General features: G+C 42.1%; 2 protein-coding genes across 19 annotated transcripts in view; one reads left to right on the top strand and one right to left on the bottom strand.

Moving 5' to 3' along the window:
* Positions 1–258: 258 nt before the first annotated feature.
* The window catches only part of H2BC18 (H2B clustered histone 18), a 31,444-nt gene continuing 8,165 nt past the window's right edge, over positions 259–23,537 (bottom strand). For 2 of the 8 annotated variants that reach the window (XR_013398738.1, XM_015151414.3), the window contains one exon: positions 21,315–22,711. Coding sequence is in view for 5 of the 8 variants with exons in the window: in XM_015151414.3 (XP_015006900.1) it covers positions 22,702–22,711 (10 nt within the window). In the remaining 3 variants the exon portion in view is untranslated. Of the gene's footprint in view, positions 2,251–12,763; positions 12,886–18,426; positions 18,840–19,897; positions 20,058–20,755; positions 20,906–21,314; positions 22,712–23,537 lie in introns of those variants that run through there. The other 6 variants (XR_013398739.1, XR_013398740.1, XM_077948801.1 and 3 more) reach the window with 6 other exon arrangements.
* Positions 1,684–10,422, top strand: FCGR1A (Fc gamma receptor Ia). Of its 11 annotated transcripts, XM_077994074.1 has the most exons (7): positions 1,684–1,764; positions 2,160–2,180; positions 2,532–2,827; positions 2,973–3,227; positions 7,306–7,557; positions 8,804–9,088; positions 9,990–10,422. In XM_077994074.1, the coding sequence occupies exons 3-7, from the start codon at positions 2,776–2,778 to the stop codon at positions 10,217–10,219; spliced, it is 1,074 nt and encodes a 357-aa protein (XP_077850200.1). In that variant the 5' UTR covers positions 1,684–1,764; positions 2,160–2,180; positions 2,532–2,775; the 3' UTR covers positions 10,220–10,422.

Below are 23,537 nucleotides of genomic sequence, written 5' to 3'. Positions count from 1 at the left end.
TGGAGATACTAACATCTACTCATAGATTACTGTGAGGTTTAAATAAGAAAATATGTATCAAGCATATTTTTCTGGCTTGTAATAAGCACTCTAAAATTTATGCAGTGATGAGGATAATGATCATAGACAATCTGACAGCATCTTATCCGAAGGAAAAAATGCGCATTTCCTTTGAGTAAGTGCTACTGATTCTAGGAATGTGTCCTAAGGAAACAATAAGTCAAATGTTTAAAGGTAGGCACAAGACTACTTATGGTAGTAAGCAATATTTTTTACTAGTCATACAGCAAAAAATTAGAAATAACCTACCTGTTCATGAAGAGAAGTTGGTGAAATAAATTATGGGACACGCATACAGTGGAAAACTTTGGAGACAAAATAGTAAAATAGTTACAAATATAGGCTTTGAATATAAATTTTGACAAACTGAGACTTCTCTCATCTCTTCAGAACACCCTGAGTTCTTCCTGGCCTTTCTTCCTTGCTTTTCATTTGTGTCAGTCAGCTCTTGCTCATATAGCAATCTTAAAATCTCAGTGGCATATAATGGTGAGCGTTTCGTTCTCACTGTTGCAGGGCAGGTGAGGCAGTTCAGCCTCAAACCACAATGTCTAGGACAGCTCTGTTTTGCACTGTGGCCGACTAGCTAAAAAATGTTCTTGTGTCAGCAGTCACAGGAGAACAAGAGGATGAGAGATAATGTGTGAAGCTTCCTAAGTGCTAAGTTTGAAATGAGCACCATGTCGTTTCCATTCACATTTCGCTGGCCAGTGAAAGTTGCATCATGAGCCACAGTCAAGAGTCAGAGAGGTACCCTCATGAGGCTGTGGAGAGAGTGTAGATTCAGGGAGCGGTGAGAAACTGGGGCCAGTACGTCAATCTACAGCATGATTTGTCATTTTTCATTCTCTGCCAGTAAGATTGCCAGTCTCTCTGCACTCATTGAATTCATCCTAGTTTCTGTTTAGCTCTCTTTGTCTCTTACCACAATACCTAAAAATCTTTTTGTAGGGTTACAACTCTGTCTCAGGAGCCACCTCAGTTTGGTGGCACAGAGCTCACCACTGGTACTCTGAAACTCTTTTCTTGAAGACATTCCTATCCATGGGCATGGGTTATTTTTCGTCTCCATGGCATCCACATTAAACATTTAATTACCTTGGATTTAGCCAAAATAAACACTCCAAATTTATGACGTCTTTCAGGAAGAGAGTGTGTTTACTTTTTTAACCACAATGGGAGATTGATCCTGTCTGTGTCCCCAGAGGAGCAGAGGCTGGTTTGCGTGAGGGCAGCTCTTGTAGATGTGTGACTTTTCCCATGGCCTCATAGAGGCTGATATAGAAACTTCTGGATCCAAAGGATCGTTTGGAGGCATTAGCCAGGCATTGAACCAATGATAAGAGTGAGGTTTTGCCATATTCTAACCCTAAGAAACAGAAACGGTAGAGGGAAAAACGAATCAGAATGGAATATCAATACAACTTTAGCCTTTCCCTGGATTCTGAGAGTTCATAACCTAAAAATTAGAACTTCAAAGTGGGAGAGATGGGCTAAGAGGTATGAGCATGGGGAAAGCATGTTTCAGAATTCAAGATGTATTTCCCAGAAAAGGAACAGTCAGAAAAGGCAACTTCCTTCCTCTTTTCTAATTTGGCTCTGGAGCCCCAGCAGAACCTCTTCAATATCTTGCATGTTACAGATTTCGCTGCTCCCACCAGCTTGGAGACAACATGTGGTTCTTGACAGCTCTGCTCCTTTGGGGTAAGTTGGACTCAGAGCGGTAGTTAGAAGGGTACAGGCTGTGGCTGTGGGGAGTCAAGAGTTGTGTCTTCCTGTGGTAACTTTGGGTAGAACTCATGAGTGTGGAGACAACTTGTATCTGTGCTTCCATGGTTTATTAGAGTTTATTTTATCAAAAGGATGGGAAGGGGGACCCTGAGGTAGCATTAAGCCTGGAAACACCACAGTAAAGTTTCACTGATAACCACCTGTAGCTTGTTCAGTTCTGTTAGTACTGGATTTTGAGAGACAGAAATAGAAACTCAAGAGACCTGAGTTGATCTCTCAGAGTCTACATTAATTCTGTGTCCCCAGTTCTCTCTTCCTCATCATTTTCCCTGGACCAACTGATATCTTTATTCTCTGATCTCTTGCAGTTCCAGTTGATGGGCAAGTGGGTGAGTGACCTCTAACTCAGCTTCTTCTCCTATGCCACTTTCCTACTTCCAAAGGTTGGATCCTATTAACCTGAAGAAGAGCATATAGGGAAAGCAGAGAAAGAAGAAAGATTCATAAATTATGTAAAATCTCCCATATTCAGAGCATGATTTTCATAAAAACCATGTTTTGTAAGCTTTCTTTCTAAAGTTCCCTGAATGAGCTCTTCCCTCTGAACGAAATGCCTAAATATATCTGCAATAGCAGGAAAGGGCCAGAATTGCACAAACGCTGAAGAAGTCTGCTGGGTTTCCCAACATCCCCTAAACCAGTCCCTTTGCAAGAAAGCAGAGTGGGTTTTTTCTCCTCAGAAAGATCCAGGCAAATACTGAAAGCTTCAAAGAGAGGAGTTTGAACCTCTGTTTCCAACGCACAAGCTGCGGAAGCCCTGCTCTGTACCTTCAGAGACTGTAGCTCAGAGGACAAGGAACACAGCTCCGCTCGGCTTGCCCAAGTCTAAAACCCTGCTTCATTGCTCCCAACGGGAAAACCTACATCAGTAATTTAATCCTCAGCAGCCCCAAATTCCCAACACCCAGACGAGGATTTCATAACATGAACAGAGGTCTCTGCAGCAGGAATTGGACACTCGTAAAGGCTGGCTTTTGTAGGTGTCCACTTGCTTATTTTTCAAGTAAATCTAAATATGTATTTTTCCCTTGTGCTATCCACAAAAGCCTTACCAGTCACTCAGAGCCCTCCCCTTTACTCCACTTGATCTTTTTCTTTTTCTTCTTGTAACCTCCAAGTAGATACCACAAAGGCAGTGATCACTTTGCAGCCTCCATGGGTCAGCGTGTTCCAAGAGGAAACTGTAACCTTACAGTGTGAGGTGCCCCGTCTGCCTGGGAGCAGCTCCACACAGTGGTTTCTCAATGGCACAGCCACTCAGACCTCGACTCCCAGCTACAGAATCACCTCTGCCAGTGTCAAGGACAGTGGTGAATACAGCTGCCAGAGAGGTCCCTCAGGGCGAAGTGACCCCATACAGCTGGAAATCCACAGAGGTAATTATGACTTGGACCAGGAGGGCCAGAAACCACAAGGTCTTCCTCTGCGTTCTCTCCTTTCTGGACACCAGATGTGTGTGTGTCAATTTATCTGATGCAGGTCTCAGCACTATGTACCTACCAGGTGAAACTAAATCAATATACTCAAAACATCACAGCAGGGTCCTTAAACTATGTACCAACAGAACCTCAGCTGGGCCAGCTGTAAGTAGGATGTCTAGAGTGAGACTTAGGCCCTAAGATTGTATCATTATTCCAAATGTATGCCTGCACATAGTGCATGATAATAATTCAAACAAATGGGCAATAATGAACAATGAAATATCTTCCTCCCACCCAGTACCCTAGGTCTGCAGTCACCTTCCACAGAAACAAAACTGCATATATATATATACACACACACATATTATGTGTATATATACATATTATGCATATATATTAGCATTATGATATATAAACTACATATATATACACACGCATATACATAGTTTTAAAGCTGTGGTTGGTAAGAACACTTTTTAAGTATTGTCCTACATCTTACTTTTATCACTTAATAGAAATCTACTTTAAAATGTCTGCTGCACAGCTGTAGCAGAATTAATTTAACCATTCTGCCTATTAGCAAATTTTTAAGATGTTTCCACTCTTTTGATTTTGTAAGCACTGCTGCAATAATCATCTTTATACATACATTCCTGGGGCACATTTCATAGTATATCTGTAAGATAATCTGGACATGGACTTATTGTCATATTTTAATAAATGGAAGCAGAAAAGCCCACCACCCAAAGAAACCTGTAAGGAGTTTCTATTCATCAAGAGATGGAGACTGCAATCTTCAGGGAAAAATGCTTCATTCAATATGCAAGACAAAATAACCAAATGTATTATTTAGTTATTCAGAAGTACTGAGTTTAAACTTCTTTGAAAGTGATCATGCAAAAGTTAATCCACACTAGAGGCAAAATTACCTTTATGCAGACATGGTTGCTGTTAGAGGAAATGTGTTTTAGCCAAGGAAATGTTGAGAATGTCTGAGGGAAGGCTTGATATTTCTTGTGTGTCCCTTAGGTCTCTGTAAATAAGTTCTTAGGATGGAGAGGGAAGCTGACAGAGCTGTTTCCTTTTTTTTTTTTTTTTTTTTTTTTTTTTTTGAGACAGAGTCTCACTCTGTCGCCCAGGCTGGAATGCAGTGGTGCGATCTTGGTTCACTGCAACCTCTGACAGAGCTGTTTCAACAAGACACTTTGGACAGTTCAAGCAGAAGTGTCTCATGATTCAAGTGACAACAAAAGGACTAGGGCTGGGAAGAGGCAATTTTCTTCACCTCTAAATAGACTCTAGGACACCGACATCAGTGACTTATTGAAAATCATATCTTTTTTACATCACATTTCCATGTGAATTTTCATTGAAATGTAACTTATGTACAGCAAGCCATAAATGTACACCACAGTAAATTTTTGCAAAGTAAACAACATCCCGATCTATTTTAGACATTTCCAGCACCTCAGAAACTCCTTCTTGCCCATTTCTAGTCCACCCCCTGACACTGACTTCCAGCACCATAGTTTTTTTGCCTCTTTTTGAACTTCATATAAAGGGCTACAGTATGGGACAGGATGTACTCTTTTGTGTCTGGTTTATTTTTCTCAACATTATGATTGTGAACTGTATACGGTATAAATTGAAGTTCATTTGTTCTTATTACTGTATATTTCATATTTTCCCGTTCTGCTGAGGGACTCGGGCTGTTTCTGGTTTTGACCTCTTACAAATAGTAATGCTGTGGACATTTTTTAAACATGATTCAAATATTTTCTACCATTACTAGTGTTTGACAGTTTCTGATGGAGGTATGTTACAATTTCCCACTCTTGGATACACAAATGCAAATTAAGCATTTCCTTAATGACTATGATATTGACCATTTTTCACATGTTTATTACCTATTTGGGTATCCTTTTTTGTAAGGTCTTTTTGACAATTTTTCTATTGTCTGTCTTTTACTGACTTATAGGAGTTATTTATATATTCTGGATATAAGTCCTTTTTCAAGTGTTTTAAATATCTTCTCCCACTCTGTGGCTTTTCTTTTCGCTATCATATTATAGTTTTGTTTGTTTTCAATGAACAAGACTTGTTAATTTTACTACAGTACAATACACCAAAAATTTTGGTTGGTGCTGTCTATGCCCTATTTTAAAATGTTTTGCCACAGTCAGCCACGGGGAATTCAATTGCAGCTCACTGACTCTGAGTCATTTCAATTTAATCAGTATATGCTAAGACCAAGAAAATGAAGCTGGTTGGTGGACCCGGGTCCTAATCATATGGCTGACTCCAAAGTCATGAAGATGGGGGAATGATTGCTGAGTAGGAAATTAGTAATGTCTGCTAAAAGCTGCATCTCGTGAATTTTGATATATAATACTCCCACTACCATTTAAGGTTAAAAATTTATAAATTTCCATTATACATTATTTTATTCATGAGTTATTTAGATGTTTTTTGGAGGGTGGTTTTTTGTTATTTTTTGTTACTTTTTTTTGTTATTGATTTCTCATGTTATGGCACTTTGGTTAGAATTTGTGTTAAATATGGTATCAGTTCATTAGTATTTGTTGAAAATTGCTTTGTGGCCTAATTCACACTTAATTTTTCTAACATTGCATGTGTGTTTGGAAAGCATATGAATTTTCTTTCTAAAGGAGAGCATCCCACAAGATCAAGCCTATTAATTGTGTCATTCAAATATTTTCTACCATGACTAGTGTTTGACAGTTTCTGATGGAGATGTGATACCATTTCCTACTCTTTTGGACATATGAAGCAAAGATGGCAGTGTTTGGGCAGTGCAGTCTTTCAGCGCCTCCTGGCTGTGGGTGGGAATAAGGGAGGGAAGATAATTAATTATATTCGGAAGCATTATATCCGTATCCATGACTGTAAAATTCATGCTACGTACGGCATAGAAACACTTGCCTTCCAGTCTTAGATAAGTTCTGGAGGGGGGAAAAGCACTATTGTCTCTTCTCCTTCTTGGTCTCCTAAGAGCCCCATTTTTATTTAGCCAAACCAACTGCCTCTGGAGAAAAGAAAAGTAGTTGAAACATTTTTGGTTATGTGTAGAGGTGTACGTCAAAAGGAAGAACTCATTGACTTGGAGCTTGTTTTGCTGGTGGTATCATTGATCTTACATATGTGAGTATTCATATCAATGTAGTGGGATGTTTATATCTGGATGTTTGCCCTTCTGTGTGTTTGTCTTAGGATGTGTGGTCCTGTTAACAAATTTGTCAAGAGTTGGAGTGTATTTGTTTTATATTGCTGTGTAACAAGTTTAGCAGCTTGCAACAACATACATTTATGATCTTCCTGTTTCCATGGGTCAGGACTCCCATCACAGCTTAGCTGAGTGCTCTGCTGAGGGTCTTCCAAGGCTGCAGTCAGGGTGTTGACTTTGCTGTGTTTCTTTTTTCAGCTCTTCTACGCTCACAAGGTCACTGGCAGAATTCAGTTCTTTGTGGTTCTAGGACTGAGGTTCCTACTTTCTTGCTGCACGTCAGTAGGGGGCCACTCTCAGCTCCTAGAGGCCCTTGACTTGTGGTGCTCTCATAGGTCCTCTCCTGGCATGGCAGCTTACTTCTTCAAGTTCAGCAGGAGACCTTCTCCATCCAGACTGCTAAGATAGAGTCTTACATAATGTAGCAATCCCAAGAGTGACATTTCATCACCCTTGTCATATTCTCAAGGGGATTATACAAGGGAGTGGGTCATTGGGATCATTTTAGAATTCTGTCTACCATGCTGTATGAACTGTTTTTGTTTCAATCAACTTCTGAGATCTGGAAAGGGAAGATAAGAAAGGGCCGTGTGCACAGTTGCCAGTAAAGATTGCTTTTCTTTCCACCGAAGCTAAAGATATTTGAGGAACTGGATATAGGCCTGAGACTTAGCAGAGCTCTGAGGCTGGATGTTGCAAGGAGAAGAAACAGAAAGCCCACAGGGCCAAGCTTGGGCCTCCTTGTACCTCCTCCACTGTATACATACATTTTGGGTTCACTTTTTTCAGACTGGCTACTACTGCAGGTATCCAGCAGAGTCTTCACAGAAGGAGAACCTCTGGCCTTGAGGTGTCATGCATGGAAGGATAAGCTGGTGTACAATGTGCTTTACTATCAAAATGGCAAAGCCTTTAAGTTTTTCTACCGGAATTCTCAACTCACCATTCTGAAAACCAACATAAGTCACAACGGCGCCTACCACTGCTCAGGCATGGGAAAGCATCGCTACACATCAGCAGGAGTATCTGTCACTGTGAAAGGTATCGTATAGGAACAGTCATAGAACTGATAGTCCCTCCCCCTGAGGGACCATCATAAATAATCTAAACTCCTCACTTTAATCTACAAGCGAAGAAACGGGGCTCCAGAGAAGTCAACTGCCTTACTAAAGGCCACACCATGACCAGTAGCTGGAACCAGAACTGAGGTCTCTGGGTACCAGTCCATTACTCTTTCCGGTGTACCGCAGCCCCCATCAATAATCACAGGAGCTAATGTCAGTGTCAGGGCATAATGGTGGTCCATTTCATCCATCTTATTTTAGTTGTAAGGAATAGAGACTCACTCTAGGTAGCTAGGAGAGTTAGAAAATAATGCCATGGAATCTCATGAAAGCTCCATAGAAAGAGAAACCTGGAAAACATGAGGAACAGGTTATACTGTCCATCTACCTCTCAGGGACAAAGCAGCCTCGGTGGCACCACTTCTTCCTGAGCATCTGCAAGCTAAGCAGTTTGCATATGGCCTTGCTCTGACCCTTTCACAGCCTTTCCTCCTAATACAATCACTAGCAATTTTCTCTGTCTGAAAAAAAAGAAGTTCACTCCTGTGGGAAAGAAATTATTGTTCCAGATTATCCTTCTAAGTCAGGAATACAAGTAATGAGTCACTGAAATGGCAAATGTGTGAGTCAGGGTCCACTCCTAGTTGACCACTGCCAGAAGGGCACGGTTATCTACCAGATGACATAGCCATTCAGGGAAGGATGGACCATGTAGAGCAGGGGTTCTCAACCCTTACTGGTCCGTGGCCTATTAGGAACTGGGCTGCCCAGCAGGAGATGAGCTTCCTCATGAGCCAGCAGTACAGCCTGAGCTCCTCCTCCTGTCCAATCAGTGGTGGTATTAGATTCTCATAGAAACATGAACCCTATTGTGAACTGCGCATGCCTGATGATCTGAGGTGGAATAGTTTCCTTCCAAAACCATCCCCACCCCACCCCCCAGCTGTGGAAAAATTGCCTTGCACAAAACCCAGCCCTAGTGCCAAAAAGGTTGGGGACCACTGGTGTAGAGGTATCCTCGGTAGGACTGAGCAAGCTGGCAACCCTAATTATGTTTATTAGGACACCCCAAGAATGGCTTTCTGCTGGAAGTAAGAAGGGTTAATGCCTTATGGATGCATTTTCTAGGGCCAGGTTTCCCAAGGGGGTAAAGCATGTGTCTTTTGTGAAAAGGACCTGGATGCTAAACAGGTAACCCTGTCCCCCATCAACTTTCTCCTTAGAGCTATTTCCAGCTCCAGTGCTGAATGCATCCGTGACATCCCCGCTCCTGGAGGGGAATCTGGTCACCCTGAGCTGTGAAACAAAGTTGCTTCTGCAGAGGCCTGGTTTGCAGCTTTACTTCTCCTTCTACATGGGCAGCAAGACCCTGCGAGGCAGGAACACGTCCTCTGAATACCAAATACTAACTGCTAGAAGAGAAGACTCTGGGTTTTACTGGTGCGAGGCCACCACAGAAGATGGAAATGTCCTTAAGCGCAGCCCTGAGTTGGAGCTTCAAGTGCTTGGTGAGTGAGAATGATGAGAGGCCACCAGCGCAGGAGAAGGGACTCCCTTATCTCCCATGGGACTGAGGTTTGTTCAAGGGTTTCATGGCCCAAAGAGGAGGGGTAAGTCTCTTCAGGAAAAGCCCACAAGCAGACCTTTCCTTCCTTGATTCAGAACATCACTCTTCTCCTCGCAAAGTTTATTAAATTTCCTTTCCTTTCTTTTTCTTTTTCCTTTGCCTTTCCGTCCTCCATTTCTTTCCTTCATTTTCTCCTCTGTCCTTCTTTTCTTCTCCTTCTTTATTTTATTTTCCCCTCCCTCCCACTCTTTCCGCCACCCCATAACCCCCCTTCTCACTCTCTCTTCCTGCTTCCCTGTCTCCCTCCCCCTCACCAACAATCTCACCAACAATTTATCAAGTTCCTCCTATCTATTTTCGTAGGTCTGGAGATATAAAAATGTTTGAGCATAGTTTTTGCTTCAAGGAGCTCACAAGGTGGATTTATCAGACACTGATTTTGTAAACTGCAAATCACCACCTCCCCAAGTGTCTCTATGTAACTGAGGCAGAGGGATTGTGAGCTCCAGAACAAAGGCTTCTTGGGGGTGAAAAAAGTTAATCTTCAACCCAAATTCATTTCAAGTATTAAATGGCATAGAGATACCAGTTGTTTCTGGAACTAGGGAGTAAATCCACTGACAGGGCCCAGCGATTAAGCTCTTCCAAGGAGCCTGTCCCCATCTATACACCATATAGCCAGTTAGAGCTACTGCCAGTTCCTTCCTGCTCCCTAAAATGATCAGTGCCTCCTTGAGGACAGGCACATCAGGTCTCAGTCAACCTTCCCCTCCAAACATAATTCAGCCAGACCCCTCTGGTCTCTAAATAGTATCTCTTCTCTTTGTCTTTTTCTGTTTCAGGCCTCCAGTTACCAACTCCTGTCTGGCTTCATGTCCTTTTCTATCTGGTAGTGGGAATAATGTTTTTAGTGAACACTGTTCTCTGGGTGACAACACGTAAAGAACTGAAAAGAAAGAAAAAGTGGAATTTAGAAATCTCTTTGGATTCTGCTCATGAGAAGAAGGTAACTTCCAGCCTTCAAGAAGACAGACATTTAGAAGAAGAGCTGAAGAGTCAGGAACAAGAATAAAGAACAGCTGCAGGAAGGGGTGCACCGGAAGGAGCCTGAGGAGGCCAAGTAGCAGCAGCTCAGTGGGTGGCCATCGATCTGGACCGTCCCCTGCCCACTTCCTCCCTGTGAGCACTGCACACAAACATCCAAAAGTTCAACAACACCAGAACTATGTGTCTCATGGCATATAACTCTTAAATAAAGCAAATAAATGAACTGACTTCAACTGGGATACATTTGGAAATTTGGTCATCAAAGATGACTTTAAATGAGGCCTACTCTAAAGAAATCTTGAAAAACTTACAAATCAAGCCTAGCCTGATAATAATCCTATTACATAGTTTGAAAAATAGTACTTCATTTCTCAGAACAAGGTAACAAGGTGAGTGGGTGCATATGTACAGAAGATTAAGATAGAGAAAGAGACAAAATGAGAGAGAGGGAGACAAAGAGACACACACACAGCCAGGAGTGGGCAGATTTCAGGGAGACAAGAGGGAATAGTATAGACGATAAGGAAGGAGATAGAACTTACAAATGACTCCTAAGGGACTGTGAGACTGAGAGGGCTGACGCCTCTGTGTTCAGGACACTTAGTTCATGGCTTTTCTCTTTGACTTTACTAAAAGAGAATGTCCCCATGTATGTTCTAGGCATACAAGGGGGTAACTCATGATGACAGATGGATATATTATTCTTGCCCTCTCTTTTGAGGCTTTCTCATAACCCCTGTATTTCTAGAGACAACAGAAATGCTGCCAGTCCTAGGCCCTTGTCCTGTAGGAAGGCAGAATGTAACTGTTCTTTTTGTTTAACAATTAAGTCCAAATCTCCAAGTGCGGCACTGCAAGGAGAAACTTCAAGTAGGTAGAAGCGGCGATATCACAGAGTCCAGACCTTGCCTCCAGAGGTTTGCTTTACCTTCCTGATTTTCTGGTTGATTACTAACTAGCTTCAGGATACGCTGCTCACACTTGGGCTGTAATTTGGAGACAAAATATTTTCCTGCCACTCTGTAACATAGCTGAGATAAAAACTGAACTATGTAAATGACTCTACTGAAAGTTTAGGGAAAAAACAGGAAGAGTATGACACACGTAGCAACTTGATTCTAGATTATTTGACCCGTAAATGATGGGTTGGAGCGTCGCGCGCCGAGCGTGTCCCACGGCAGGGCGCTTGCGCCACACTGTGGCCGCCTGTGCATATTGCAGCCTCCGCCCCCATCTGAGGGCCCCAGCCGCCGGCGCCCGGGAACCCAGCTGCGGCGAAAGCTGTTGGGCTAGCGCTTCTCCGCAGCTCCGCCCTCACCAAAACCCAGTGAGAAATTATTTGCATTCCTGGAGGCTGCAGAAGCGACAAATGAGCTCTAGGAGTCGGTGGGTGGGAGCAGCGGCAGGCGGATGGAAGAGAGCAAGGGGTCGGCCGTTCGTGTCTGATTCGCCCGAGTCAAGGGGCAGTCCCCCAAAATCCCAACGTCATTGTTTCTTCTGGGCCGGCAGATGTGAAAATCCGGCGGCAGGATGCATGTTCCGTAGTCCGCGAGGGCCCGCGGCCTCCCCAGGCGCGTAGCTTTGAGTCGCTCCCACCCCGCCCCGGGCCCTGCCTGCTCTCGGGCCCCGGTACGGCGCCACCTGGCGGCCGTCTATGGAGGTTGCAGCTGCCGTCTGTGGAGGTTGCAGCTGCCGCCAAGCCTTGGTTCTGCTGCGGGCCTGAGGTGCGCCAGGCCGAGCCTCCGCGAAGAGTAGGACTGATAGATCACAGCAAGCGGGAGGACGGCGCTGGGTTCCCAGCAGCCGTCCCAGCTTCTTGGACTGGCGCTAGAGCGGCCAGAGGCGGCGGCGGTAGGGAGAGAGCGGGTGAGGAGTGCGAACGGCCGCCCGCCTCCCCGTCCAGCTCGGAGGACCTCCCAGCTGGTTCCCTCGCCGTCAGAAGCAGGAAGGGAGCTGGCTGGCTCCGCGGGATCAGCAAGCCCGCAGGCAAGAAGGCTCCAGGCTCCGCAGGGGCCAACCCACATGGACTCGGAAACCGCCGAGCTTCACCCACAAGGGTCCACGGCCCATCCTATCACGGATGAAAAGATTACAGGACTGACAATGAGGCCCTGGAGGGATCTGATGCATCTGGTGGGGAGGAGGGTGGGTCGGACTTTTGGGGGATCGCAGGGTGGAAGAATGTCTTTCTTCTCCCTGGGACCTACCGAGGCTTCACCTGTGAGGGTCTTGGGCCCATCCTTCAATCCGAGGGCTTCCAAGTCAAAGCACAGCTCCCCAGAGTGGACAGGCGGAGTAGAACCGGCATTAGGTTGGGAGGGTGGGTCGTTGTGGGTCGTTAGCGGTCGTTCCTCACCTTCCAGGCTCGGTATGGAGACCCCTAAATTCATTGTAGGACCACAAGAGCTTCTGTAAGAGTCCGGGCCGTTTCAGAACACTCAGAGGGTCCTAACCTGAGAAGTAATCCCCAAAGCAGACCAACCCGGTTTGGGGTAAAACAGGAATAGCTTGGTCCATTCTGGATCTTTCCTAGCTAAATGCCTTCAGGATTTAGGAATCTTTTCCTAGGAGGGCCAAGGATTAGCTAGACCTGCCCAGCGATTCCAGCCCTGAGAACCAGACAGAATGGAGGCATAGCTGACAGCTGGCTGGGAGGGGGCTGACGGTCCTCACTGCCACCAGGCTTAGTTGAGACAGATCCCCCAAGCTGTAGAGAAGACAACAGAAGCAAGGAGACCAGTTAGGAATCTAGGTGAGAGGCAGTGGCAGCCTGGACTAACATGGTAACAGTGGAGCTATTGAGAGTGGTCACATTTGGAAGATGTTTTGTAGGAAGAGTCAACAAAGTTTCTTATTGATTAGATGTAGGGAATGTGAGAAAGAGAAGAATGGGAGGGAAAACACCTAGATTTGGGGCCAAAGCAATAAATAGTCCATTGACAGAATTGAGAAAGCAAGTTGGAGGAGGGGAACAGGGTAGCAAGAAGCAAAAGTTTCATATTGGACATGTTAAGATTCCTATTTGACATTTAAGTGTAACTATTGAAAAAGCAAGGGATATATGAAGAATCCTGGACTAGAGATACAAATTTGCCAATCATCATATAGATGTGGTATTTAGAGTCAGAGGACTAGAAAGGACAATGTGAGGGGGAAGTACAGATAGAAAAAGGTCTAAGCCTGAACCGTGAAACATGCCACATTTTAGAGGTTGCGTAGAAGAGGTGACAGCAGAGGATACTGATAAGGAGTAGCCAGTGAGGTAGGAGGAAAAACAGAGAAGAAAATGCCTCAAGAAAGAGAGATCAACTATGTCAAATTCTCCTGAGAAAACGATTGGATTTGGAGTGGGACTGCACTAAATCTGTAGATCTTTTGGGGGCGGGAGGGAGAGGGTTAGGGAGGATTGATATCATTCCAACATTGACTTTCCAATCCATGAACTCTCCATTTATTTATTTATGTCACTGTTACTGTCTCACAACAATATTATAATATTCTCTCTAGATGTGTTAGATGTATTCTTAGGTCCTTCATTTTTGTGTCATTGTAAATGGTATTGTTAGAATCTTCAGAAGTAATTATTGGCCACATGCGTGTAATCCTAGCACTTTGGGAGGCGGAGGCAGGCAGACGCTTGAGTCAGGTGTTGGAGACCAGCCTGGGCAACATGGCAAACCCCATCTCTACAAAAAATGCAAAAATTAGCCAGTGGCACACGCCTGTAGTCCCAGCGACTCGGGAGACTGAGGTAGGAGGATCAATTGAGCCCAGGAGGTGGAGGCTGCAGTAAGCCAAGATCGCACCACTGCACTTCAGCCTGGGTGGCAGAGGGAAATCCTGTCTCAAATAATAATAATAATAATAAAAATTGATTATTACCAGTCTCATAGCTGAGGTAGAAATTTTTTTAAAAAAATAAGTAAGTACTGCATTTATTCACTCCAAGAAAAGTAAAAGCTAAGGCCCAGAATGTGGCAAGTCAAGGGTTAAAAGAAGAGAACAAGTTTTCCTCTGCCTAGCAAGCTCACTTCAAGGACAATTATAAGATAACGCTGTCCGAATAGCCAAGGCCAAAGGAATAGGCTCCAGACACCTCTTCCTTCCAGAGCAAGGTTGAAGGAAAAAAAAGAGAAAGACAGATTCTTTTACTGTTACTCTTTCCCCAGGCTTCTTAAACATTATTATTTACAAATGTCTGTATTTAGCCAGTTTTTGTTTTTCTTTCAATGCAACTACAGGGTCACCAGCTATGCAAGGTCCCAAGTTATGTTATGCTATAGATTACATAACCTGTCACTGTATGATTAACTGCTTTTGTTTTGCTTCTGTAAGGCCGCTTCTAAAAACCCCACTCTGTCTTTGTTCAATGCTCAGCTTTTTAGATGCAAATCTAAAAACTGAAAGACCAAATATAAAAACTGAAAGACCTTAAGACACATATATCTTAAGCTTGGCAATGGAAAGCAGGATGTCACACACACACAAAGCTAGTAATGTGAAAATCTGGTCTTGCATAAGGTCTTTTAGGTTTAGACTTCTTTGTTAATGCACATTGGCAGGAAAATGGGAACCAATAAAATTGTTTGCTGTCCTTCTCCCTCTATTCTCCACTTCTGGTTTTGTTTCTCAATGTGGGGTCAAAACTTCCAAAGGGTAAGAAGCTCATTTTTCTGCCTTTCCCCTTCATCTCCCTATCGCACTAGGTACATACTACTCCTTAACACTTAGAGAAGATAAAAAAAGAATAAATTGCGGAGAGGGAGCATATGTGAAAGTAAAAGATTCCCAGACATAAAATGGGAGTTAATGGAGAAAGAAAATCTCTAAGGAAGACTGGAAATAATTGGGTTAGGGATTCTCGAGAAGTAAACTAAATTCCCCAAATGTGGTATTCTCTGAGAAGATAATTTAATTTTGAAGAAGAAATGGCATGCTATCCAGTGAAACAGCGGTCCTCTGGAGCCTGGCTGTGACTTCAAGGCCCACTTCTGGAAGGTCAGAAAAAGACCTCAAAGAGGAGAAATGGGCATTTACGTAGGTTTATAAGTACCATCTTTATTTTAGAAAATAATCATTTTCTACCTTGAATTCTAGTTTATTGTGACGAAAGATTGTAAAATTTCGGGACATGACTGAATTGAAATCTTGGTCCTGCACTTCTATAGCTCCTTGAATTGCAATTTCTTATCCCAATTATTTTATCCTTTCATTCTACTATGAAATCTATATCATGGCACATAATAGTCAACTTTATTATTTTAATTTACCGAACGCTTATTTACCTTTCATGGGTTATTTCATTTAGCCTTCATAATATCTGTTGTCATTGTCTCACACTCAGTAGGTGGCTTTTAATACTATTCTATTATTTTGATCAATTTGTATGATATGAATGTTCTCTCCTCAGTGTTTGGTAATGCTGCCTGGGCTTGCTTTTGTTTGTTTTTTGAGACAGAGTCTTGTTGTGTCACCCAGGCTGGAGTACAGTGGCGCAATCTCAGCTCACTGCAATCTCTGCCTCCTGGGTTCAAGTGATTCTCCTGCCTCAGACTGCCAAGTAGCCAGGATTATAGGCACACGCCACCACACCTGACTAATTTTTGTATTTTTAGTAGAGACAAGGTTTCACCATGTTGGCTAGGCTGGTCTCAAACTCCTGTCCTCAAGTGATCCACCCACCTCGCTCTCCCAAAGTGCTGGGATTACAGGTGTTGAGGTGCCACACCCAGCCTTGGTACTATTTTTAAGGATATGTATATCTGATTTTTTTTTCTGTTTATCTTATAGTTATTCTTTATTCAGGTATTTTACTTTTCTTAGCTCAACTTTGGTAATGTGTATGGAAAAGTCACCATTTTGTCTACAATTGCAAATATATTTATATCAAAAATACACATCACTTTAGTATCTTCTATATCTAATATTACTTATGTGCTTTTTCAATAGTAAGCTTATGGAAGGATTAACTCTAATTTTATTTTCAGAGAACAGCCTTTGGTTTTATAAATTCCATTTTGGTGGAATAGGAAGGTATGATCTGTTTCATTGACTATGCTTTCATCTTAGTTTGTTCCTTCTACTTTACACAGGTTTTTGTTGTGTTCCTTTATTAGTGTTTGAGTTAAAAACTTAATGCTCTCTCTGTTGCTCAGGCTGGAGTGCAGTGGCATGATCTCAACTCACTGTAACCTCCGCCTCCCAGGCTCAACGATCCTCCTGTCTCAGCCTCCCTAGTAGCTGGGACTATAGCCATGCACCAGCACATCCAGCTAATTTTTGTATCTATTGGAGACACAGGGTCCTGCCATGTTGTCCAGGCTGGTCTCCAACTCCTGAGGCAATAATTGGGAGTCCAAGGCGATCTGCCCACCAATTATTTTCTCTTAAATGCATTTTAAAGCTACGAATTTTCTCCTGACTGCTTCACATAGGTTTTAATATTATTTGCCATGAAATATATTCCACAGTGGAATGACAGATAATTGGGATAAGAAATAGCAATTCAATGAGTTATTTAAATATAGGGCTAAGATTTGAATTCTAGCTTACTGGGACCAAAGCTTGTGAAGTCTCAGGGTATGGTTGAATTATAGTGCTCTTGTTATTTCTAAAGAGTGTGTAATTTTTATTCTGATATCCCTTTTAACCCATGTGCTTTTTCCTAAGAGTACATCTTAAGGAGGGCACGTTTGATTATTTTATTGTTTTATAATCAGTTAACTATGCCCTGGTCCTATATGGTTTCAGCTTTTCAACACTTGAGACTTAATTTGCCATCTCACTTATGGTCAATTTTTGTCAATAGTCCATGTGAATCTGAAAATAAGGTAACTTTCCTATTTTGAATATAAGATGGCATAGGCATAATTATAGTTATGATTAATCTTATTAACCATGTTCTTCAAATTCTCCATATCCTCAATAAGTTTCAATCAACTGGATCTGTCAATTCCTAAGAAAGGTGTATTAAACTTATCACTGTGATTGTTGACTTACATGCACATATGTGTGTGTATCCTTGTTAAATGCAAATAATTCATGGTCATTCCTTAATGGAGCACTACCTTTATGAATATGAGATACCCTTCTAGTACCGTATATAAATGTATTTTTAAACCTTTTTTTTTTTTTTTTTTTTTTTGAGACAGGAACTTGCTCTGTCACCCAGGCCAGAGTGCAAAGGTGCAATCATAGCTAACTGCAGCCTCGACCACCTAGGCTCAAGCAATCCTCCTCCTTCAGCCTCCTAAGTAGCTGGGACTACAGGTGCATGTAACCATGCCTGGCTAATATTTTTACTTTTTATAGAGACAGGGGTCTTGTTTTGTTGCCCAGGCTGATCTCGAACTCTTGGCTTCAAATGATCCTCCTGCCTCAGCCTCCCAAAGTGCCAGGATTACGTGTGACCCACCACGTAAGCCCATATTTTTCTAACTTCTACAGTAATAGTATCTGTATCCTATTTATTTATAACATAAATCTTACTTAGCCTGTTTTACTTCTCTTCACTCTTGCTCTCCCTACCTCCCTCCTATATCACCTGGAATTGGAATTCCAGGTTTTCTTTTTAACTTTCTAGAACCTAAATTCACTTTGTTTAGCAATATCTTTTACCAAATACATTACCACCGTTGCTTCTGTTATCTCACATCTTCCCTTATGATTTTTAAAATTATTGCTGGAATAGAATTCTGAAAAGTCACCCACACTTAAGTAATAGTTTAATTGAATTCAAAATTGTTTTCCCTCGATTTTAAAAAATAATGCTTCGTGTCTTCTTATATCCAGTGGAGCCCAAATGAGAAGTTGGATGTAAATTTAACTTCCATTTCTTCATAAGCATTTTCCCTGAATATGTTTAGAAATTTCTCTTTGTTCTCAAATTTTGTCACTGTGAATCTAGGTGAGAGTCCTTCTCATCCTGTATGCTCAGAATTTAATAGGACCTTGCAGTCGACGGATGTATGTATGCATTTAGATCCTGTGAAATATCCTCCTTTTCTCATGACTGTGGTTGCATACTACACAATAGTAGGTTGTACACTACACATTGGCAAATCTTATTATTCAAATGGCATCCCCTGAAATTGTGCAGTGCACAATCAGCAAATCTTATTTAGTAGATCTGTATTTTATTTCTTACATGTTCTCAATTCTCCCCTCCTCTCTAACTCCTCATCCTACTAGATGAGTTTAGAACATCTGGATCTATTTTTCATATCATTTAACTTTTCTTTCATTTCTGCATGCATCTTTTTATATGGCTTTGTGGAGGAATTTCTGGCTTATCTTGATCATTGTGAGTGGGGAGAAACTCAAACTATGTGTTTCCTGTGCTTTCACACCACAACACTCAACACAGAAGACTGACCAAATGTGACGGGGGGGGTGGGTGGGGAAAGGGTCTCCACACAGCAAGCAAGCAGTCAGTTCTGCAGTGGACAGCAGCTGAGTATAACTCCAATTCAATTTTTACACTATTTGTCAGGAGATCCCACAGGTTGAGGGCTGAGTCTACCAGACTGCCCCCACTTTAAATGCCAGTTGCAAGTCTGGGCCTCCAGAACTTCTGACCAACTATCTCCAGGTTGGGATTCCCATGGCTTCCTCGTTTGCATTGGATTAATTTGCTAGAGCAGCTCCTGAAATTCAGAGAAACACTTGTGTTTACTGATTTATAACAAAAAATACAGATGAAAAGATGCATAAGGGCTCAGCCTCCCAAAGTGCCAGGATTACATGTGTGACCCACATGGGGGAAGGAGCATGGAGCTTCCGTGCACCCCCACTGGGTGCGCCGCCCTTCAGGAACCTCTACATGTTCAGCTATCCAGAAGCTCTCCAAGCCCTGTCCCTTTGGGTCTTTACAGAGGCTCCGTTACATAGGCATCACTGATTAAACCATTGGCCATTGGTGATCAGCTTAACCTTCAGCCCCTCTCCCGTCCCAGGAAGTTGGAGGTGGGCTGAAAGTCCAAACTCTCTAATCCTCCCTTGTTCTTTCTGGTCACCAACCCCCATCCTGAAGCTACCCAGGGGCTGCCAGACATCAGTCAACTCATTAATAAACAAAAAGACATCACTTTAGTGTTTCTAAGGATTTTAGGAGTTGTATGTCAGGAAATGGGGTTGAAGACCAAATATATATTTCATAATAGCACAATCTTTCAGCTTATTTATGTTCTCTTGGCTATATCTATCCTGTTCTGGATTTATCCCTTGTTGAATTTTTACATAAATAACAAAATTTTAAATTTCCAAGGCGTGGGAGCGCCCAGTTACTTGGTACATTTTCCTGCCTCCTTGAATCAAATGACCGCACTCATTGCTGGTGTCAAAGATGTCAGTCACCAGCCAGGCATGGTGATTCACACCTGTAATCCCAGCACTTTGGGAGGCCAAGGTGGGTGGATCCCTTGAGCCCAGGAGTTTGAGACCAGCCTGGGCAAAATGGTGAAACCCTGTCTCTACAAAAAATACAAAAATTAGCTGGTTGTGGTGGTGCATGCCTGTGGTCCCAACTACTCAGGAGGCTGAGGTGGGAGGAGAGCTTGAGCCCAGGAGGTTGGGGCTGCAGTAAGCTGAGATCGTGCCACTGCACTCCAGCGTGGGCAATAGAACAAAACCCGGTCTCTATAAAACAAATAAAAAGACTTCAGTCACCAAGGTAGGAGACGGGCAGATACTCCTACTGAAGTACCTGAACTGTCATCCTGCCAGCTGCCCCAAGACCAACTTTTGTCTCCTGGTTCCAAAACATGTGGATCATTTTTTGGTCCACTCCTGTCTTCTGCAGAAGTCCTCCTTGGCACTCTTCACTGTTACCCCATCTGCCATCTTTGTCCATTTTTTTATCATTTCTAGGAATTTGGGGTAGAATATGAGAAGAAAGCAACATATCTTCAGTACACAATCTTGAATCCGTAGCTATTTTTCACCTGTGCATTAGAGACGGGAAACTTGCAGAGCCCTCGACAGGACTTCCCTACGACCATCAACTAATATTTATTGAATTGGTTATTAGTAGGAAACATTAAGCAATTATCCTTCATAAAAACATTATGAAGTAAGCATTACTATATTCCCAGTTTTAAGATGAGAAAACACAGATTAAAAACACCCTAAAGAGCAGAGCCAGGTTACACACCACGTGGTCCGTCTCAGGAGCCTGCACTCTTTACTAATACACTATACGATGGCATATCCGGATGATTTTGGGAACACATTATACTTCTAACCTGCCAGGAGGGCCAAATATATTTACTTTGTCATCTCTGTGCTGTAAGGGGCCACATTTCTACCCATCAACTCAATCTACATTACTCAAGCCTGCTTGTAATTCATATGATATTTCCTTATGCCAGGAACAATAGTCACAGTTCTGTTTTGCTACTCTTTTATCTTTGTGACTCAAATTCCCCCCTCCCCATTATAAATGATTTGCACATACTAGTCTAGAAAGATTTATCTAATATGCCACTTTCCCCCACAGACACATCTCCACAATCATAAACACCATGAAATAAACTTCTCTTAGACAAATGAAAAATTTTCTTACTTTTTTTCTCTAGGCTAAGGATCAGAATTCAAGTTTTACTTGGTTAACTCTCCAGCTAATCCGAAAGCTGTCTTCTTCTCTATAGATGCTTGCTCTTTCAGGGGGGCAGGTGGGAGTTAAGAATAATTTCCATTACCTAATTCCTTGATACTAATGTGAAAAAATTATGAAAATCAGAGGTCAAACACTTAAAAAGATCCAGGAAAAATCTCCTACAAAGACACTTAAGTAAGCAAAATCATCAAATTTTCATAATGCGACAGGGAGAAGATTGAAGAAACCAAAAAAAGCAAGTATGTTCCTTTGCTGGAACTAATCCTATGGCTGATATATACATGTAAGTTAATCAGCATACCTTTCTCCTGCTCATTATTCTACATATATAATATGGGTCTTAAGTAACTAAACATTCCAAACTAGATGAAATATAGTTCCAGAGAGAAATTATAAGTAGTTTAAGACTTAACCCTTTGTATTAATCAGAGTTCTCCAGAGGGATAAAACTAATAGGGGAGACATACACCTATATCTATAGATGATAATAGATTAGATATAGATACATTAAAGGGAGTTTATTAAGGAGAATTGGCTCACATGATTACAAGGCAAAGTCCCACAGTGGGCCGTCTGCAAGCTGAGGAAGAAGCCAGTAGTGGCTCAGTCTGAGTCCAAAAGCCTCAAGAGTGGGGAAGCCCACAGTGCAGACTTCAGTCTGTGGCTGAAAGCCCAAAAGCCTCAGGCCAGCCACTGGTGTTAAGTCCAAGAGTCCAAAGAACCTGGAGTCTCATGTCCAAAGGCAGGAGGAATGGATGGAGGCATCCAGCACAGGAGAGAAATGAAAGCCAGAAGACTCTGCAAGCCAGCTTAGCCCACTTCTTTCTCCTGCTTTGTTCTAGCCACCCTGGCAGCCAACTGGATGGTCCCAACCCACATTGAGGGTGAGTCTTCTTCTCCCAGTCCACTGACTCGAATGTTAATCTCCTCTGGCAACACCCTCTCAGACACACCCAGAAACAATACTTAGCTATCTAGGCATCCTTTAATCCTATCAAATTTATACCTAATATTAACCATCACATCCTAGAATTTAGAATTTTCTTAAGAACACTGAATGACCCTTGCCTAGGGTTGTATCTGTGCTGTGGCTGAAGTCTGTTTTAGACTCCCTCCTGGCCTAAAGAATTTTCCTTCAATGCATTGAAAAATGTTAATCCCACAAACTAGAGACCAAGACTTTTGCAAAATCAAAACATCATTGAGAAGGCAGGTGTGAGGAAATCAAGCCTTTATCTTTAGATATATTCTATTCCTAGGTGTTAAAAACACTAATATTAAAAAGTGGTATGGATCTCCACCTACCCTCTGGTAATTTGCAGTTATTGCCCTTTGATCATGTAAAGCAACTGAGATCATTTGCTCCTGACTTCACGTCACTAATCTGTATCCTTCATTTTTTGCTCCAAGTGTTGCTTCTTCTGAGTGCCGAGTGCTGCCCAGTACCTAGATTGATCTCTCTCTCTCTCTCTCTCTCTCTCTGTCTCTCAGTATCCAACCAATCCCAAGCTGTATTACCTCTTTACCATCTTTGGGAAAGTGGACCAGTATCCAGGCTTGGATAAGCCAAGGAAAAATACTAAGGAACTGCTTAAAGCTCTAGTAGTTCTTCTACTTTGCTGTTTTTGGCTTTGGCCATCTAAAGCAAAGTTCCTTGGACTGGTTGACAGTGAGATACTCTCTAGATTCTTGTGTCTCTTTTTAGTAGGACCACCTAAAATGTGTCATCCATTGTGTAACGAGTTCTTGACCAAAGAAAAGAAATCTGAAGGTCTTCAGACTCTGTCATCTTCCTTGTTTGCCACTCTTTGGATTGTAATTTGAAGAGAAAAAATCTTGTTTTCTTGCAAAAATGTTGGATGCTGAGTAGTTGGCAAGAACAGCAACTTCAGCTAGAAAATGCTGGAAACAATTTAACAAGCAGAAATGATTAACTCAGAAATCATCGACAGAACTCCACCAACCCCATTTTTAAATTTCTGTTTAAACATTTCCCAAATTATTTGCACATTCTTCTTTTGGCTGTAAGACATTATTTTCTCTATGCTAGCTAATAGTTTTCCAGATAATTTCTATTCCCTTGACTTGTTCTTATGTTAAATCCTCAAAATTAAGGGCTTTCCGCTCAAAAATCAGAAATAGGAAAGAAGTGTTTAATGAAATGATTTCACTTTTTTCTGAAAGTATTGACGTGAAGTATTAAAAGCATCATCTGATAGAAAAAGAAGGTACTTGCCAAATATTATATCGGCCTTTATAGAGCACTAGTAACAGACACCAGTAACTCAAAGTCTTTTGTTTCCTAATTTATTCTTTTCCTAATAGGCCACGTAGCAGACACTGAAGGTTCTACGTAACAAAGGTCCTACAAGTAAATTGTGAAAATGCCTTACTGGATGGTGTTTCTAGAATACAGAAGGTCTTATTTCCTTAATGCAAGATGCTTAGGGAAGTCTCTCTCAAGTCACCAGAAATCTACTAAAGCACCACTTGCTGGAAAATGGAATGTGCTTTGGAAGTACAACAGTGCTCTTGCAAGCGCCTTCCTAACCATAACAATAATAAGAGCAACACTGATCAAATATGTACCATGTTTCAGCCACTGTACTAAGTGCTTTGGGTACATTACCTCATTTAATCTTCATATCAAGCCTAGAAGATAGTTTCCACTATTTTTCCCATTTTACAGGGGAATAACTTGAGGATCAATTTGCTGTAAGGAAGTTTA

This window comes from Macaca mulatta, chromosome 1 (assembly GCF_049350105.2).
Source record: "Macaca mulatta isolate MMU2019108-1 chromosome 1, T2T-MMU8v2.0, whole genome shotgun sequence".
Classification (NCBI taxonomy): domain Eukaryota; kingdom Metazoa; phylum Chordata; class Mammalia; order Primates; family Cercopithecidae; genus Macaca; species Macaca mulatta.
Note: the sequence above shows the minus strand (reverse complement) of the source record. Positions and strands in the feature narration are given on the sequence as shown.

Excerpts from the sequence above, each read along its gene's own strand:
- FCGR1A (XM_077994069.1), top strand. The coding sequence starts at position 1,734 with ATGTGGTTCTTGACAGCTCTGCTCCTTTGGG. Across the intron at positions 1,765-2,159 it reads GACAGCTCTGCTCCTTTGGG|TTCCAGTTGATGGGCAAGTG; the intron begins GTAAGTTGGACT and ends GATCTCTTGCAG. Across the intron at positions 7,558-8,803 it reads AGTATCTGTCACTGTGAAAG|AGCTATTTCCAGCTCCAGTG; the intron begins GTATCGTATAGG and ends CTTTCTCCTTAG.